The sequence below is a fragment of the Antrostomus carolinensis genome, unplaced genomic scaffold, assembly GCF_000700745.2.
Source record: "Antrostomus carolinensis isolate BGI_N321 unplaced genomic scaffold, ASM70074v2 scaffold2820, whole genome shotgun sequence".
In the NCBI taxonomy this organism is placed as follows: domain Eukaryota; kingdom Metazoa; phylum Chordata; class Aves; order Caprimulgiformes; family Caprimulgidae; genus Antrostomus; species Antrostomus carolinensis.
The window spans coordinates 34163-55199 of NW_010287535.1; the positions used below are offsets into that span (position 1 = coordinate 34163).

General features: G+C 34.9%; 1 protein-coding gene across 3 annotated transcripts in view; it reads right to left on the bottom strand.

Moving 5' to 3' along the window:
• Positions 1 to 21037, bottom strand: part of PTBP2 (polypyrimidine tract binding protein 2) — a 51299-nt gene that overhangs the window by 11178 nt on the left and 19084 nt on the right. Inside the window, exons 3-7 of one of the 3 annotated variants that reach the window (XM_010163087.1) lie at positions 14515 to 14687; positions 13950 to 14093; positions 10101 to 10265; positions 9914 to 10024; positions 708 to 903 (exon numbers count right to left, since the gene is read on the bottom strand). In XM_010163087.1, the coding sequence (XP_010161389.1) occupies positions 708 to 903; positions 9914 to 10024; positions 10101 to 10265; positions 13950 to 14093; positions 14515 to 14687 (789 nt within the window). Of the gene's footprint in view, positions 1 to 707; positions 904 to 9913; positions 10025 to 10100; positions 10266 to 13949; positions 14094 to 14514; positions 14689 to 21037 lie in introns of those variants that run through there. The other 2 variants (XM_010163116.1, XM_010163124.1) reach the window with 2 other exon arrangements.

Sequence of the window (21037 nt, forward strand, 5' to 3'; positions counted from 1 at the left end):
AAGAACAGCAACTTATGCAATGAATGTTGATAAATTAAAAAAAACAAGTCACAAATTTCTCCCAAAGCATACATTAATTATTTTGCCCACAGTCAGAAGATACATTTATCTGTATCTTTCTCAGAGCATTTCACCTGCTGCTTCTGATAAACTCAAAAGCTGACAGGATATTAGAACTCATGCACCATAGCACTAGAAGTGCAACTACAGAACTTTTTCCTTTTATTTACAGAAACCACAGACCAGCATATATATTTTTTTTTAAGCAAATAACAATATTTCCTCACTGAAGGAAACCAACAAAATGTTATTTTCATAATCTGATATCGCAAATAAGTATTGGCATGAACAAAACATTATGTTAAGTTGTGTTAAGTTTCTGTTACAGACTTGGGTGAGAAGGTAGGCAGTAGCAGCTGACAGGAACACATGAAAGAAGGGAGGACAGATTTGGGAATAGAAGTAGAACTAACTTGACTTTTCCTTATACTTTGTACATTTCTCCTTTTTTCACACATTCTCTCATCCATTTATGCAGGACTTCTAAACAATATAACTGTGTTGCTACAGTTCAGATCACAATATAGACTGAACTCTGAATGTGCCTTTGGACACTACTGCAATTTAAGATCTTTAATTGTTAGAAGGATTAATAAATATTTTCATCAAGTGACTTTGCAATACAAAAGACAATGTCAGAATCATACCTAGAAGAGAGGTCTCCTTTGCAAATGCTGCAGCAATAGCTGGGTCCAGCGCTGGCTGTCCATCACCAGATGGAAGATCAGGACGAGTGTAGTCCCTGCTTTTATCGTTGTTGTACTTGACATTCAAATTCACCAATTTGGAAAAATCAATCCGTAGGGTGCAGCAAGCATTATAAATATTTTGACCATCTAAGGCCTAGAAAAGGGAGTAAATTTATTTAAAAAATACACCATACAGGTTGCACAACTTTTTTTTTTTTTTTCATTTATTTTAAAGCAAGGTCAGTGTTTAGATATTTATCCATCTTACTGTCTACTAGCTTAAAACCAACTAAGATTAAAAGGCATTAACCTTTCTTAACAGGATTCCAGGAAGCTCGATGTTTACTTCTCTTACCTAGAAACTGTTTATGCACCAAAGTGGCAAGAGACATTTTAATTCAGTCAAACTTAAAAGTTAGTCTGTTGAACATAGTTAATTAACTAGTATTGCATTGTACATTTTGATCAGACATAATGCCAAATAAATTTCTTAAAAAAAAAAATAAAATCACAACTTAAATGCCATGTTAGACAGCTATCTGTTAAAGCAGAATATTTACACTGTTCCTGCATGTCTTCCTTCTCCCTTTAAATGCAATTAGTACCAAAACTGAAAGAAAAGCAACTTTATCTGCTAACCTAATGCTACTAATTTTACAAAAAAAAAATAAAAAAAAAAAATCCTATTTTCACAATTAATTGGTACTTCTGAAAGGATGCCTATTAACAGTGCAATTCACATGAACTCTTAACATGGCACCACTTAGAACTCTATGAACAGTCTCTAAAAAGGCCTAATTATATATGTTTTGTCCACCCTCATTATATACCAGGTAGACTGATATACGTGGATTTTATTCCACTTATATTTTGGGCACACCTTCATTTCACCTGAAGCATGAACAGCTAAACATGAGAGATTAATAAAATTTGAAACTTTTTTAACCAAGTTGGCTTGCAATCCTTAAGAAATGCTAGGAAAAGAAGATACAGTTCATCTTAAAAATTAATCCATTCAATCAAGTCATTATGTTAAATATAAAACTACCTTACATATATATATACACACACACATGGTGAAAAATAAATCACAATTTCAAACACAAAAATCAAATACTTTTGTTTCTTTTGATTAAAGCTGGACTGAAATGTACCACTTGTGGACCTGAGACCTGAGCTAGCTCTTGCACAGCTAGCTTGGTTACATCTGCACTTTCCAACATACTCAAGTTCTGGTAGGACCTACTATTTCGAGACAAGCACTGCACAAACCTAGTGTGCCTGCTAGCTATGGAAGCAACGCAGCTATTTTCATACAATGACGCATCTGGAAACTGAAGATCTTGCAGACATCCCTCTGCTAGGTCTGGGCCAGCAAGACTGCCCCTTCCTACAAAATGTATTATGACAGCTGACATCTCCAGGGCTTATGAAATAATTTAGAAGAATTAACATCATTAGCAGTCAATGTACAAGAATAAGTAAGTCAGTATTATTAGAACTTCCAAGTAATGGGAAAATAAAATAATACCAAAAAAAAAAGTATAGAAACCTGACAATCTAGACATCACCTCAACAAATATTTACCAATTAGAGAAAATCCTGTTCTTGAAACTCAACTTAAAGAATGCTTTATACAATACTGGAAAAGCAGAATTTACTGTCCTGATTCACAGAATACAAGCTGAGGATTAATTCTGTATTGCTGGGGTGGTGGTGCGCATCTCCACAACAGAATACAGAATTTGCTAGTTCTTTTATATACAGTGGCAAAACAGAATTAAAGACTTTTAATATTGGTATTTGGGAAAAAAATCTCACTTGAACACTTACATCTAAAAAAGTATACACTGAGAATCAGTCAGCACTTTCAGAAGACTTCTTACCTTTTAAAATCCACTAAGATATGGATTAAAGGTAGGTCCAGTTTACAGAGCCAGAGCTCACTTATTGTCAAAGACAATGATATTGCCATCAAGGAAATATCCATTCACATAATGAAGAAAAGTAGGTATGAATGAGACCAAAAGGCAGTATCTTTTACCTTTGTCCAAATCACAGGACCATGGTACAAATCTCTAAGTCCTTAAAACACAATCAAGATTCATATTATATCTTTGTGTGGAGTCTGTAGACACACTGATTTATGGCTGGCAAAAGGCTGTGAAGTTGACAAAAATCTTTTAGTCTTAAAAAGCAGCAAACCAAAATATATCTGTGTCTGTAGTTTCCAGAGCAGTCAATGTTTAAAGGAAGCAGCATAAGTAAGTAAAACTTACACTGTAACAGCAAAAGTTCCTCTTTCTGACAAACTCAAAGTGACCAAAAGTACATAAAAAAGAATACTGCACAAGAGAAATCCCTTGTACATGGGACACAGTCTGAAAGAACATCCTGAACCAGAAAGGAAGGAGATGTACTCTTAATGAGCACTGTAGTCACGCTCTGGGAAAGGCTCCTTCCAATAGATCAAAACCAAAAAATTCTCACCCCACCCACCTCTACCAGCAGCATCATACACCTCCAACAACAACACAAGGAAGATTACCAGCAACTAGGTTTTTTTTCCAAGATTAACTGTTCACATGTAAAGTCACAACTGTGAACGTGTGTGCCCTGAGCTCCTTCTTACACGACAATAAAAGAATGTGCAAGAAACCCTCAAACCCTGTTCCTCTCAAACAGACATCTGAAAAAAAATGAGAAGACAGTAGCCATACTGTTAGTGAATGTACACACAGAGATGATCTCAAAGAACTCTAGTTACTGCTAAGGAAGTTCTTTCTTTGAGCATTTACCTATACATACATTTACATGTGACACAATACCACACCACGCACACGCCAAATCAAGGAGAGCAAGTATCATGGGACCTTCCACAAAATGTGAGTATCATTCTTTATTTTGCCTGTGCCAAACTTACTATTTAATCCTCAAAAGAAGTATCAAAACTTATGTCATCATGCAATACTAAAAGCGTAATGATACCGAATTGTTGCCTTCCCTCTTGTTAGTAAAAAGTAAATTCCTCTTGGACTTTCCCAAGGGGACAAATGATTCTGATGAGTGGCTCACCTCCTCACAAGACCTTGTCAGCAGACAGATTCCTGAAAATACACGCTGTGGTATTTAGGAGCACAGAAACAAGATGGCTAGTAAGAACATGCAGAAGACCAATAGAAAACAGTGGTAAAAGAACAAACAAAAATCCCTTTCTCAAATCAGACTGACACATAACTCAGGGAGAGAGGCACATGCCTGAACTGACACAGTGACCTCAATTCCACAGTGTTCTCCTGTGCATGACCTCAACTCCACCCTATCATCTGTACAAGTTTCTCTACAGCCCCTTAGATTGTTTTTGGGAGGGAAAAAACCAAAACATCACCAACAAAACAAATAAACCAACCACCAACAAAAAAACCCCACCTCATCACCCCAACCAAGATGACTCCTAATAACCAAGTATGCTACATGGTTCTACGTCAGGTACAGCAGTAAAGAAAGGGAGCAAAACAGAAATAAAGAAAATCACAATCCCCAATACTAGTGAAAGTTCCAAAATAGTGGAGTCGGCTGGAAAGAAGCCAGCATTACTAGACAACTACTACAGTAAAAACATTCAAAATATTTAGAAAGTGTCTTAACAACCAGGGTTATATTCACAAAGAATCCAAAATCTGCTCGTGTCTCAAGGAAGCACCTTTCCCTGAAGGCAAGAATAAGCAAGCAAGGCCTAACACCACAGAAAATAGCAGAAATAGCCTGGGCAGTCATAAGGATCCAGAACAGGGAACTATGATTGTCACAGACAGTAACAATGACTATAAAGGGAGTATAGTCCCACAAAATGGAAGTCTGCACCACAAAACACAACACTTTCCCATTTATTTAAAGTAATGTCAAACCACTGTCTTTTTGCTCATGGCAGCGAGGAGAATGAAGGAAACGGCTGACTGAGAAAAGACCCCACAGATTAACAGGTGAGAAAAGAGACTGTTCCAATGGGAAAGAAAGGAGAGGGGAGGGAAGAAAGAGTTCAATAAACAGTATTTTCTCCTGCTGCTGACGTAATCAATGCCACGCAAGCTTTTCTGCAAAGGGACATTAAGAATTTCTATCTAGTCAACATGGACTCATGACACTAGAATCTCTCATTTCTCAATGTGATTGCAGATGTTGAGAGAAGTCTAACAGCAGCAAAGGTGATCTTAGATGGCAAAAGTACTCTACAAATTTACAAAATGTTGTAACATCCTAAATGACTGAAGCAGCTCTCTGATGCAGCTTCAGGCAGATAAGAGTCAGATCAATTAGTAGGCTCTGCAGCAGAGGAAGAACATTCCTAGAACCATTTCTTCTCTCAGGCTTTCCTCACCTGAATGAAGAGCTTTCTGATGTAACAGAGAAGAATTCACTGCTGCTCTTTTTACTTTCAGGGTTCAAGATGCCTGAAAATCCTTGTGAAAGAGTTGTCCCTTGAAATGTGTAATTTTCACAGGAACTATGCTTTGATGAACTTCTCCTAAGGCCTGTACAGACAATATATCTGCAGAATGAAACCCCTCCAGAGGAGATGGTCAAGGCAGCCCTCTAAAAATCAGGAAAAGATACACCACTTACAATATTCTTTAGCTAATTCACACACAGTATCTAGAAGACAGACAAGAACACAGTTTGGCAGATAGAAAATATTTCCATTTGTCAGTTCAAAAAGAGAGCCCAGAGATTTAGCTAGCAGGTATTTCTGGAGACACAGGGCTTCAAAGCCACAACAAATAGTGTATCTGCCCTTCTCTTTGTCAAGCACCGTATGAACCTAAGATGATGATCCAAGACAGGAAAGAGATTTCTTGCAGGATTAGGATAGCCTGAAAGCATTTACCAAGGTCTGATAAAAAAAAAAAAAAATTAGAGTGGAGACAAAAAAGTGGCAGAGCAGGGTAACACAACAAAACCACTACCTTCTCTCCAAACTCATGAGGAGAAAAAAAGAGAGATTTAGTCCCTACTCTCTCTTTCCAAAGCAGCAGAAACTAGAGACAAGATCTTTAGAAAGTTGTAACACTTTAATGTATTAAAAAAAAATAAGTAATCCCTAGAAAATATAGTCCAGTTCAAGTAAGTATCTCAAAGTAACTGAAGGTCATACAGTAAGTAGTTCTTGGGAGAGACATGTCCCCAGTGCATCCTGTAGATATACATTTGAATGAAATTGAGACAAGTGTCATGGATACAAGAAATTTCTGTGGCTAAAAAGTGTATGTAAAACACATTCCATTCTTCAAAAATAAGATTTTTTTTTTTTTTTCCCATGTGCAGCTCCTTGACTGAAGGACCAGTTGCACATACTAATCTTTCCTAAAAGAATTGGAGAATCCAAACACTGTTGTGGCACTTCCTGGGCTTCCTGATACAATGGATACAATCCAACACCCTTCTCTTTACCTGAACACTACTTATTTCCAAGCACAAATTGTGCTCTTTAGGATTCATGATGCCCCAAAATTTCTAATGCAATAATTATGGAAAATTGCCCTGAAGCTAAACATCTTATCTGGAGATGTCTCTGCTTTCCATTCTGGCAATGACTACCTGAAGTTCCTCCTAGAGATTTAGGGCAATGTAGCCTAGCAGAGATCTTTTACAGACTGCTACCAGTGCAGAGCCACCCTAAGGCCATCACTCAAAACAACCAGAAATAAATCTTGAATGTAGAGTCAAACCTCAACAGAATCTCTCTAGAGGTACTCTGAAACACCTATGAGCTAAGAAAGGACTAACTGGCCAACTGTAACAGAATCTCTCAATTAGACTTGTGGTATCTTTAACCCATGATGGGTCACGTGCTAGGTATGAGTCTCAGGTAATCCTCTACAGATGACGCATTACTAACTGTCAATGCCCAAGATTTGGCAAGAGTACTTTCAGTGCATTTACACAAAGACAACACTCTGGATTAGTCAGTTGTTCAGACAGAAACACTGGCACTGTAATCTTTCTATGGTATACCAGATTACTAGCATTCAAATATTAAGTTCATTGCTTAGGCGGAGAGTACTGATAATTTACTATGAAAATGAGATATTTTTGATGCTTAGACTATCTCCTTTTGTATACAGACATCTCCAGGACATCACTTTCTGTTTCATTAGAAGCTCAGTAGTTCAGTGTGCTCTACTGCTGCTCATTCTCGGTACTTTCTCCAGCCCATGGCTAGACTGCTGCATTGCACAGAACCTGAGGTTTGTCACCTTTACTCGCTGGTATAACGAACTATAATGATCCAATCTGAGGGTGGTGATGAAACATGAATCAATGTAGCCATAATCTACTTTTACAGGAAATGAGTTTCTCACAAAGCAAAAAAAAATTTTTCACTACTTGCTCATTCAAATAGCAAAAGTGGTCCCACAGGGCTTCAGGCTTCGTATTGTACATTCTTGTCTGTCACTATTTCCTCAGAACCTTCAAATGAATAGCATCTCTCCTCGGTACTTACATCACTTGAGTTTTTCAAATTGCTCTTTAACTTCCTTAATAAGTCTTCAATTTCTATTAAGGCCACATTCTGATTTCCTGTGAAGAGTGCCAGTGGAAAATTAAATTTCCCCATTATCTTCTATAGTAACAACTGATGGAAAACAAATTGAAAACTTCTTTACTCTTTTACCATGCTTTTAATTCTGAACTCCATACAACTTAAGGGCAGCCACCACATCTTCTTGCTTCTACTGTATTTTCAGATATACTTAAGCTGGAGGGTTGGTTTTTTTGTCCCACCACCTGTTTCTTTCCTTTAGGTATTTTTGGTTTGGTGGCACTTCATGTTTTACCACAGTAGCTCAACCATTAAGAACTGTTACTTATTTTATTCTATTTAGCTTGGGAGGGTAGTGGGGAAATCAAACCTTCCTTCAAATTTAGCATTCTTCAATACTTGCAGTTGGTATTACTCTTACCATTTTGTCTGTTTATTCACAGATTGCTTAAAATACAAAACTATAAATGTAAGACTGTTTCAATTTGTCACTAAGATAAGCTCCAAGATCACTCTGGCAATGACTGTACATGCAGGAGTCACTGTTATTCAATGAAGTTTAATCATTCACACATGAGCTACCACTAGTGAACCGCTACCCTAATCCAAACATGCAAAACTGAGAAACAAATACATGCCTTCTTTGCGTTTTTTGTTTGCTTTCTTTTAAAATATGACCAATACAGTATCCCACAAGCTAGCATCAATAGCAGCAAGAGATTCTTAAGTTCCTTCCATACCTTTACATACCTCATCCTTTTGTTATTTTGTCACTTTTTATAACATATTCCTAGAATTACACTGAAAATTTTCAAATCATTACAGTCCATTTCACAGACGTCATCTTTCCATTAAATCTTCTTATAATATATGTAAGACTCAAAAAACGAAGTCAAAAGATTTATCACTTGATGTCACACTTTGTTTCAAAAATGTACTTTAAAAGCAGTATTAACAATTATTACCGAAAAGTAACTTTCCAAACACGAATCAAGACTGAATTACAAAATTCTGCAAAAAACACATTAGCACCCAACCGTTTAACAAATACTTCAAACACAAATCTAAATGACTACAGTCGATTTCTGCAGCAATTGTAGGTTTAAGATACAGTTTCTGTATTAGTGTTTTAAACCTAATTAAAACCTGAAAGTTGTATCCCATCCAAGAATTTTTTTACATATTACTGTGACATATTTGTATCTTCTTCTACTCCAAGACACAACCTAGTATTTGATATTATTAATCTCCAAGAAGGATACCTAATTTTAATTGTACTCCAAATATTTCCAGACTGCATTTCAGGAGTAGATTATTTTAAAGTATCATCATAAAGCAAGTTGCAAATCTTCTTGTCTCTGACTAACTTTATTTTTCTCAATAGCATGAAAACTCACACTCTGCTTTTGAAAACTTATCTTATTTTTTGTGATTCCCTGTCTTGATCATCTTACAGTTTTTTAATCAATATCCAGTATTTCATCTGGTGACAAGGATAAAAATTACCATCCTCCATCATTTAATGAAGGTCTTTATTTCAATATAGTCATCATTCTTTACAACAGAAAACTAAGTCTACTTTTTATTTCCTCTACTAAGAGATATTAATTGACAACTTAGTCTGAGGTGCGAGCTTTTCACTTTTTCCTGAAGTTCTCAGCTATTCTGTCATCTATGGGCGATAAGTACTTTCCATGATGCCAGGGAACACTTAACCAGCACATCAGTTTTAATCAGCCTTCCACAAACCCGGAGTGCACGTGAAGGTTTCAAAATAAAAATTCATCCCATCTATTCTCTTGTGGGAATAAATAAATAAAATTTAAAACTCTAGCGTTCCCCTTTGGTTCAACATTCCTGTTGCCACAGATGTGAACATATGCCATTCAATTAATTCAAAACATCTGGTCTAGATGACATGCTGGTGATCTTTGTCATAGTTTATCCACATAGGCACTCTCCTGCTATAATGAATAAAACCTGTTACCTGTTCTTGCTTCTCCTACCCAGGACAGGAGAGTTTCCAATAAAACAAAACTAAGATCCTGCTCTCATCTATCACTGCTGCAAAGCTTCTTCATAGTCTGGTCCTATGAGCAAGACTGCACTCTCTCTTCTGGGCATTTATGGTTATAATGAAGTCTAGATTTTTTTTTTAGGATACTATAATACTTTCACAAATCTATATTCAATCCACAAATCACATCTTTGTTTTGATGCTTAGAAAGTATCCACCAACAATAATCCAAATTTGCTTACAGTGAATTAATTATGCATCAACATTACATCCTACATCTTCGCTTTTGTTGGACATTTTCACTACTGCAGTCTTGCATATTATTTCAGCTCTATGCAGTCTTATTAAAATATCTGCTCATAATTATAGATGTACACAATTCTTTAGACATAGTATCCTTAAACATTGTATCTTTTAATACCGATTTTATGCAGTGTAACAACATTATATAATAACTCTCAGTTATTTTTTTAATCTCAAAAAATTTGCACCTGTAGTGGAGGGGTATGACACATTCTTATGGGTCAGTACTCTGTTATATTAACATTTTGTAAACTTGTAGAGCACAGGAAGGTCTCCAGCCGTAAAAAAAAGAACCATACTTACTAGTTTTGCTTGCTGTGCATTTACTGGATCGCCAAACTGCAGTAAAGCTTGAAACTGGTTATTCTTTGTGAATGTGATTATCTTCAATACAGCACCAAATTTAGAGAATATCTGCCAAAAACATTGTAAAGTTTTACACACTAGTTCCTCCCAATCATAGCTCAAGTTAAAATGAAATTGGGCTTACCTGGTGAAGAACATCCAGGGTTACTGGATAGTACATATTGTCAATAATTATTCTAAGTACTGGACTCTGAGCTGGAGTCACTGCACTCTCACTAACAGTGGTCCCACTAATGGGAGCATTTGTTGCCTGCACAGCTGTCACTGCCTGAAGAACAGCTTGGGCCCGCTTAAAAAAAAAAAAAAAGAAAAAGAAAAAAAAAGAAAAATAAGACATTTTTTGTATTTCAATATGATAGCTAGACATTAATTAGCAATATTAATACAGTTAACTTCAGAAACATGAAATAGCCCACTTTTTAAAACTCAGAACTACAGACATAACACAACGTAGTGCAATGCAGTCCAACTCTGTGAGAAGAGACAATAAAAATGAAAACATCAATTAATCCTTATGTCACAGTAAGAAGGTGCTTCAAATGGCACCAATGTGTCTTCCTAGTAGCAAGCTTATGGTTCTACTAGTAAGGATAAAATGAGGATTTTGTAGGTTTCAAGACTCTTTACAGACTTTTTTTTCTTTCAAGAAAAAACAAACAAACAAAAGACACCCCAAAAAACTAAAACCAAACAACAAAAAAACCCAAGCCTACAGAAACCAGAAGTATTTACCCTATTTTTGAAGAGACTGTATTACAGTTAACATTTCACTGCCATTTTAATTATGTAGAAGGCTCTGGTAGGAAGGGACAATGCTAAACTAACACTTCCAAACTTCTCAGTTTTAACACAATGAAATAATACACAAGACTGCCAAGTGTCAGAACATATTATCCACAGCGAGGTAAAGAAACTGGTGTTTGTTATCCACCCTCTTTCATAAAAAGAAAAACAAAATCCTCTCCATGTGTGGGAATTTTTTGGTTTTTAAACACAAGCAGGGTTTTAGAAATTCAAAGGTAACCACATGATGAGATCACAAAAACATACATCTATGTAACTACTTCGACTGCCAAAACTGACAGTATCAGAAAGATTAGATGTCTTTTTCTGAGAAAGAAAAAGTGCAGAAAAAACAATTTCCATTTAATACTTTCATTACAGTAGCCTTATGAAACAAAACGATACAAAACAGACAAGTGAGCATGCCAGGTAAAAATAATAATTACCACCATATTAATGCATACTGCATATTTTAAAAGGTATTAAGAGCTACTACACAATTTCATGTCTCACAACTTACATGATACTCCTCATACTGAAATGAATCAATGAGTAAGGAAAGTGAGGGGGGAGAAAAAAAAAAAAGACCTGGTGAACACTAGTTGGGAAAACAAAATTGACCTCTACATTTAACAATAATTACTGTAACTCTGTAAAAACATCTATTGATGACATGTTCTTTTTTTCCCTAGTGTATGAAATACACAACTTCAAGTTGGCCAGATATTTGGTGGAGTTGCATAATTACTTCTTAACCCTTCTGTAAGCACAGAAGCAGCACCTATCAATTAAAACTCACTCCTTGAAGTGACAAGAAAAGTTTGGACTGTATAACTCAAAGATCCAAAGTCAATTTTAACATATGACCCTTATTAGCACTATACATCTATGCTTATATGTCATATTTTATTTCATGAAATTTATTGTGAATATATGAAGGAACACAGGACTTAACATTGGCAAATAATTATTTTGACAGTATTTTGTCAAACAAGTTCAAAATAACAATTAGTATCTTATATAAATAACTACTTTTGAAGACTTTTGAATATTATGTAAAGCTCATTTCTAATTTTTTGCAAAATTGAAATGAATTATAAAAGATCAGGTACACTATTCATAAAGTATAACATTTATTTATTTGTAAATGTTGCAATGTTTGTGCAGAAAGACTAAAAGCATGCATTTATGACAGGCTGATGATTGAAGAGAATTACAGTAACAGAAGTCATTCCATTCTCAATTCTCCTGAATCTAGGTATGGTTTGAAGTAAAGAGATGTTTGTTTTAAATGTGAGTTTAAATGCTCTTCTTACAGTGTTTTCATGTCTCACAGGAAAAGGATTTTCATAGAATTATAAAGCTCAGATGAAAACTTAACTGGTCCCTTTTGAATCTGCTTATTCAGAGACAACTCATTCTGCGTACTTAACTAAAAATAATCTTGCAAGCTCCTATTACTGAGAAATTCAGAATAGCATAGCTTAGTGGAACTTCTCCTGCTTTCATTATTTCTAGAGGCCTGACTGTTTAAAGTACCCCTTGGTTAAATAATTTTTTATCCTATCTTATTTATAACTAAGATACTTCCACCTTTCTCCAGTTTTTTATCCTATCTTTCCAGTTACATGTACTAACACCCTGACTTCTTCATATCTTCCTGCCTGAACATCCAGAAAAAGACAATTTCAAAATAATGTGGTTGGATGAGAAAGTTTTTAAATACAGATTAAAAATTTAAATTTTGAGTATTAAAAAAAAGCGGACTACAAGCAATATCTGCAGCCTCTTAATTTTCCTTACAGAAAACCACCTTGTGTTTTATAGAATATCTCATGAGAGAAGAGTTACACAATACTTACTGCCAAGTACCTACTTATATTATTTAGTTCTCAATTAAAGAAATAAAAACCTGAGAGACTGGGAATATAACAAAACTGGGTATTAATGAGTATGGTGGCATAACAGCTGCTGAAAAGTCAGCTTGCCATCTTTGTTGAAAAGATGGACATGTAAAGTCCAAAAACAGTATCACCACAAAAGCCAGAGGACAATGTAAGAGAACGCTTCTTAAGGCAGCATGTCCATCCACCATATGTGCAGACAGAATTCAGCCTCTATTCTCTTTGTTCCTAAATAAATTAAGGTATTTTTCTTTATAACTGACATTTTTTGGGAAAAAAGAAATCTCAATTTTTAAAAAGTACCTTCAACAGACAAACTATCAAAAGATTCTAAGGAAGTGAATGTTCAGAAAGATCACCAGGAAAATCAACACTATACTTGATCTGAACCAAGATGCCTTTCAACAGATTACCCTGAAATTGTTTTTAAAGGTAACAGCTATAATTTTACTATTTACATACCTTACCTGAAACAGGACACAAGTAACAGAAACTGTAACTTGGTATTTACACTGCCTTTTGTAACATCAAAAAGAAAACATAAGAAATTAACCTTAAAACAATCATCTGATTTGAGGTAAATTGATGTCTGTTTCTCACCCTGTAACTTGTGTGAAATGGTCCCCACGTACTTTTGCTAATTTTCCAGTTCTTCTAAAAACAGACATCTATATTTATTGTGAAATAGGTTCTGCAGCAGCAAGAGGAAAATATTTTTTTGCTATTAAATACATTTGTCTCTACAGTGATCATTAAGGCATCCTTCTCCAGGAACCTGATCTAGTTGAAGATGCCACTGCTTATTGCAGGGGGGTTGAGCTAGATGGCCTTTAAAGGTCCCTCCCAACCCAAACCATTCTATGGTTCTAAAAGCAGATGACAAAATGAGGTTACCAGTGCTACCAGAGTGACCATTCAAAGCACTGAAATGTAGTCATTTGCATTAGTCATTATCGCTATCAAAACTCAAATTGGCAATAAAATCTCAGGTGTCAGAATTAGAAAGTTATTTTTTTCATCCTACAGTCTCTAAAGAGACAAAAATTTATTTTATGGAAAAATTTTAAGTTAAAAGATACTTCATATTTTTCTTCTTTTAACATTAAGCTCACACAGAAAGCAAATTTCCTTCAATGTCACAAAATGGAATGATCATAGGTAGTACAGTAGTGTTAGAACGTGGACAAAATCAAATGATTTAAACATATGCCCGATGACCCATGAATACATGACATGCCTCATCTCCTACTGTATGCATTTGTAATACTACATAACAGTAAATATACCTGGTTAAGTGTGTTATCAGTCTTTAGTTCTTTGTGATTGGAATACTGGATATAGATCGGTTGGTTACGAAGATGAGGCGTCACAGCAGAGTAGTAATTAACCATAGTGATAGCTGCTTCTTCTGTAGCAAGTTCCAAAAATGCCTGTAATTAAATGGTTAATTTTCAGTACTTACAAAGCAGATAATCTTCATATTAGCAGCATACAAAAAAATACTTAAAGGGTTTGATAACACATTTTAACAAGTATCAGTCTTCAGAAGATGTCATTCTCTACATATCAACTTTATTCGCTAAACTACTTCATCTCCAAAAATGTATCGGTGAAGAACAGGACTAAGTATTCATCCTACAGCTAACTCTTCGGCTTATGTAGCTGCCAACCATCCCAGTTCCCTCCCAAAAAAATTACTAAAAGGCAGTATAAATTCATTTAAAAAATTAAAGGAACAAAGGCGCTTTTTTAAAAAATAAAATACTTACATGGCTTAGTTCAATAGCATTTTAACAGCATATTCTGAAAGCAGAGAGTAAGCATACTGGAAAATGGAAAGCAACAAATTACCTGATTTTTCCCTTTCAGCATCAGGATGTTGGTTACCTTACCAAAAGGTAAACCTAAAGCAATTACTTCTGTTTCTGTCACTTCCCCAGGCAATTTCCTGATATGAAGAACACGAGAAGGAGCTCCATCCATTTTATCGTCACCTTTGAATTTCTTGTTGTCATTACCATTGGCTGAAAGACATATTCAGACTCTATTTGAAAAGTTTACTGATATTATTAGTGCTTTATTTTAAAAATGCTTTTAATTATAAATGAGATAATTTAAGTCATCTCTTGGTTTGATCTAAATAAAACTCAAGGGTCCAGAACAAATTCTGAAGAGCAATGTTACATAGTTTCATAAAAGGTGAACTGTTCAAGAGTCAATAGCCCTCTGTGATAATTCATTTTCTAAACAAGATAAAAACCACAGCAAATCCTTTTCATCTCACTTTCAGTGAAGTATCTCATATAATACCATGTAAGAATATTAATTATGACTCAGAAGGGCTCATGTAAGAACTCTAAAGTACATAAAAAACCAACTAGGCGTTACCCAGAATTTTTCTGAAAGGAGAAAAATGGTGGTAAATATTACTAGAAGAGCTGCTAAGGGAAAGTTTTGAGGATTGTTTGCACTAAGAAACCAGACAAGAAAAATATCAAAGCAAGACAGGAAGCATTACTACTGTTGAGAAGGATCACACTGGAGAAAGAGAGAACTGACGTCACAAAAGTCTGATGAAATCCACAATGTCAGAATTTAAGGACCAAGTACAAAAGTGTCCATTATGAAGCATGAGCTCATCCATAAGAAAAGGAAAAACCAACTACTACATGATGCAGCCAGTACAGATGGGAGCAGGGGAAAAGCCACACAAGATTTTCCTAGCAGAAGCAGAGATGCATTAACATCATTGTACAGAGCACCGGAAAGATACTATTCAAAATACTGTCCCAAGTTCCTGTACAGAATTCCAGGAAAATTCCAGCTTGAGTTCCTTTTTCTTGAACATATACAATAAACGGCTAGCCAGATGGATGGAAGAAGTCTGGCTTTGGAAAGAAGGCCACACAACTTTGGTTAAACAGTAAAAACTTTTACTTTGGTTAAAAGGTAATATAACTGCTGCCTACAAACATGTCAGTGGAGGAAACATCAGAAAGAGTCAAAAGCTAAAGAACGACACTGTCTGAAGATATACGGATATTAATGAAATAATCGATGCCGGAAATCAGAATGCATTTAGATATGAGAGGAGTGAGTGTTATGACTTTCTTTCTTCTACTTCTGGCTATAAAACACGCAAGTCAGCATGTAAGCTATTCTACTTCTGATTTCATGTTAGAAGACCAGTTCAATAGCTATCTGTATTTCCAAAAAAACACACATATTGTGACTAGTAGAGAAGTATTTGTGATTATTAGGGTTCAAATTCACGGGTTGAGGGCTTATGCCAAAAAGGATTGAAAAAAAAAAAAATATTAAATGAACAAGACTACTTTTATTTACTCACTAAAAAGGTAGAAACGGGGGGGGGAGATGAATCAATAGGAAGTATTTAAATCCTCCAAAAGCCTCATCTTCATAAGAAAGTCAATGGCTGCAATTTCCAGAGGGAAGAAAATAAAAAAGTCCTAATTTTTAACTCACCTGTTGTTACTACAGAATATAATTCTGAATTTATGCCAGGAAAGTCATTTACACCTAATCCAATTCCCTGCACAAAAATACTGCATTCATTTATGACAGATTCGAGCACAGAAAGTTTTGCTAAGGGTATACCTAAATCATAATCAAGAATTCAAGTTCCTAACTCAGTCTGCCTAAATCAAACCAGCTTACTCAAGATTAAAAACACAGAATGATATGGACTCTGATTCTCACAAGTCAAGAGCATCCACACTCCAGATTTGGATTTGAAAAGCCAAACCAGGTACAACATTTAACCACCTTTTCAATGATATCAGGAAAACTGGCAAACTCAGGGTCTCTGACCAAATCTATGAACATAATTTTTACTTTTTCAAGAATAAGGTTATTCTCCATAATTCCATGAAAGGAACTGATGGAAAAATTATAAATCTATACATCAGGAACTGTTTCTATCACTCCCCTATATCTTTTCCTAACAGTTAAACCTCTTTATTCTAATCTGAATGTTTCTACCTTCCATTTCAGGTATCTATCTTTAGATTTAGCTAAATCTAAAAGTCAATATATTCTCTTAGTTCAAAATAGTATGCTTTAGAGGCAGGTCATCTTTTCACTCCCCCCTGAACCCCCTTCCCCCTATTAAAAAAAATAAAAATAGAGGACTGAGCTTTTTAAAAACTTCTTGCATTGCAGAACACTTTCTAAGTCTTTTTCAACTTACTAGAGCAGATAAAACACCAATAACATTGGAAATGGTTAAAATTCAGCTAGCAGTATCTTCAGGTGACAACGCTAGAAGGGGTCAAATTGATGCAACAGTATGTATTTTATTTTGGTCTGCTGCACAGAAAGACAAATTTTGGTGGAACACAGAAGAGTAAAATTTCAAAAAAACACACTGAACTAGGATCTGAAGTCCACCCATCCTTAGTCTATACAAGGCTCTAACCTGTATCATTTTGGAAAACGTGCCAAGACCGGGTTTCCAGGTAGCCAGGTTTCACCTGTTCAAAATTACACAGCGTAGCACTTTATCCTCAAAGCAACAGACAGCCAAGTTTATTAAAAAGTACTTTTATTTTTCTCCTGAAGCTCATTGCACAATAGTCACAATAGTCTTCCCTAGTTCTTAATTTAAATCTCTACAAAAAACTAGAAGAAAACATTGTAAACTGTGACAGGCATTGAAAACTGCAACAGACAATGTATTACAATAAACACACTACAAACAAATCTGCAGCAAATAAAATAATTATGGTGATACTGAAGCTACATTTCCAATGCCTTTCATACAAGCTTTCTAAATAACTTTAATTAATCACAAGTTTCAAAAAAAAAAAAAAAAAAAAAAAAAAAAAAAAAAAAAAAAAAAAAAGAAAAAAAAAAAAAAAAAAGAAACATTAAAAACGAGGAATGAGAAAGTGAAAATAAAGGTTTTAAACCAAAAGATTTTCTGAAACTGGTAAAACCCCTCTGTTTTTATTACATAAACAGAAAAATATATATCATGAATGCTCAGAACAGAACTCGGAGCTGTTGGTCTTTTGCGTGGTTTTCAACATATAATTTTGACATATTAACTTTTTCACAGCATCACGTCCAATTTTTTTTTTTTTTTTTTTTTTGAAACTAAAGCTTGTATTTGGATTAGGTTTTAGGTAATTCCAATTTTACTAGTAAAAGTATCAGTGGCCAGGATATAATCACTCACCTATACGTATTTGCAAAGTAATGTTTTTTTAATAATTATTGTATTACTTGAATAAATTGTTTCTCCATCTATTAGCATTGTTATCTAATATTTGCATTTTACAGTTTTTCAACTTTTGCTGCAGTAGGTTTAAAGAACAAATTTAAAAGAAATATTTTGTTGTACTACATAAAATATCTTTTCCTAAAGAGTCATTAACAGCTTTAATGTAACTTGTGTATACAAGTCTCTCACACAATTTTACTTTTTAAACTACCTTAAACTAAACATCTTCTAAACTATTTTTTAAACTTTTCTTACTTAGTGTAAAAAAGCGCTATTTAGAAATGTGCTTGTGCTAAAATGGTTAAGTGAAGAAGTAGACATATAAATATATCAATAAACACAAAGAGATACAGAAATATGCACTAAGGAACACCTGGCAATCAGGAGAATGGAGGGCAGGCAGTGGGGCAGGATGGGGGGACTGGCAACAAGCATTCTCAATGCTATGTAAATGCCCACAGAAAATTTTCAGCAGTAGGGAGAGAAACCATGACAAAAGCTGTTTACTCCTTACTGGCAGAAACATACCCTGCACAATGAAAGCTGAACTGGTAACATTCATAAAAAATGAAGCCCATCTTCCTAAAGTAAAATTTATCCCACAATTTTTAATACTAGATTTTTAAGAAGACAGAAGAAATTAACACAACATTATTACTGCTTTTCTTGAAAGCCAAGAGAGCACACAGTGTTTCTACTTTTGATTATCCAGCCAGCATAGCCCACACTAATTTACGATTTCAGTAACGGCAAGAATAAAGCATACGTGTCATATGCTAAAAATGCATTCACATACACAAGTTGATTTTTCAAAACATCTGTTGAACAAATGAAATTTAGCTTTGAGAACAATTATTAAAGAGTTTTTGGCACTACATGAAACCTTTCTCCCCAACTTTAGTCTCTTATTTGCTATTTTAAATAGCACTTCTCAGCTGGAGATACATCATTAAACTGCACTTGGGAACTGAAAACCACAACGTTTAAAACATGGGAACACAACTTGTTCAGAGCCACTGAAAGGTGAATTCAACCAGACTTAAAACAACCTCATTCTCTAACAAAGTGCATCAGCATAATCAGTGTCCATAAAGGTTAAAAGGTAAGTCAAGAAGAGCAAGGTACTCCAAGAATAACACTGTCTTGCAGAAGAAATTGAGTCTATGGAGATAAACAAGCAACGCAAAAGATCCTTCCTCACACAGCAGGAGAAAGACAAAATTGCAGGAAATGGAGGGGCAAGGAGATGTTGGAGGGGGAACCTCACAAGCCAATAGCTACTGCTGAGGAACTGCTGTTAAACTGGAAGCTTATTGGCAAGTAGGTATTTCGTCAGGCAGTTTGGCTTTCACCAGACTCGAAAAGCCTGATCCAATCCAAACCTCTTGCCACTAACACTTTAACAAATACAAAGATGCACCGAAGAAGATAATGCCACAATATCTAGAATGGGGAAAAAAATCAGTTAAAAAAAAAAATCACTGTGCGAACAGCATGTCTAAAACACAATGTTAGTATTGGTTCATTTGCTAATCAAGTTACAGCCTCAAACACATAGTTTAAAAAAAATAAATCAGAAACCTAACCCTAAATACAGCCATCACACTGATGTAAGCGCTCTTTGGCTCTCCACCAAGGAAAAGAAAAATCCAGTTTCCATATGACATCAGTTGTCTATTTCTAAACAAAATCTCATCTCTATAAATGGCATCCAAAGCATTATTCTCCCATCTAAATAGGATACTATAGTCTAAACTTAATTGATACATAAGCCACATCCCTGTTGCACAAAGTTCCTTCAATTTTGCATAAATCAAGTTGTTGAAATTGAATGTTTAAGAGTTGATAAAGCCTATAAATGGCTATTATCTAAACAACTTGGGCCCCTAGCATTTTCAGTTAGAAACTCCTATGTTATTAAACACAGAAATAGAATCCTATATGTATAAGCAATAGAATGAAGTGCAATGTACATAAAGCATACTGTAAATCCATGGCATTCAGTCTTTCAAGCTATGAAGATTCAATGCTGCCAAGTAGTTTTTGCAGAAAAATTGATCTTAAAGTTCAGCATAACTCCTAGAAAACAGTGAATAACTTACTTTCTGCTGACAACTGTTTTTGAAAGCATATTTTAATAAGATGACATCCTAGAGGATTTTTCCTATGCACACAATTTTATTTTTTTTTGAGAAATACATAAATACGACCTGAAGTGTTCTAAGGCCAAAAATACATAATTTAACTACAAAACATATGAAGCCTTTATTTTAGATATGTAATTTTCCTTTACAATAACCTTCTTTCATTTTCACACAATCTCCTAACATTGAAATGTAACTATGTGGCTAGGGGCCAAGATTTTACATACAATAAAAAGTTGCTTTCACCTATTATTTACTGGAAAGAAGGGGAAAAAAATTGTTAAAAATTCAGCACAGAATGCTGATTATAAATCCCTGCATACCTGCAGTAGTCAAATAATTGATAAACATCCTTTCTGCAGCAGCCAATCTCTGTTTCATAACCATCAGTACACATCAACAACAAAAAAATGTAAATACTTAAGCTTTCCTGAAACACTTATTTCATCCTCCAATACAATCAGTTTATATATTAAACACAAGAAGCTTAGTAACAGTATTATTCATTGCTGCTTGCTAATGTATAAAGTACTTCTTGTTCCACATCAGCTAAATATATCAAATTTAATGTTATCAATAAGTAGAACATAGGACACATATCCACACAGGAAATACCTGTCCAAGAGAAAGACAATGGAATTATGAAGATACTTAGTTTACAGCTGTGGATTATGACAAGAAAGAAAGATTAAATATTGCAGTGGCTACTGAACACAATCATCTGCATAAAACAACCAGCTAAGGAAACCGCAAATAACCACAAATTAGGAGGGTGTAACAGAGACCACTGTGGTTTTATTTCTGAGGGTCTTTCCTTAAATATATATACCTGCCCTGATGTCACAGATAGAATATATGAAGATGAGACCTTTGGTCTGATCCAGTAACAAACTTTTCCACAAGTGCCAACAGCTTCCCAAGACAAGAAAAACAGGACCTTTGTTTTAGAACAGATATCATCAAAAGTTCAAGCTAAAGATAAAAT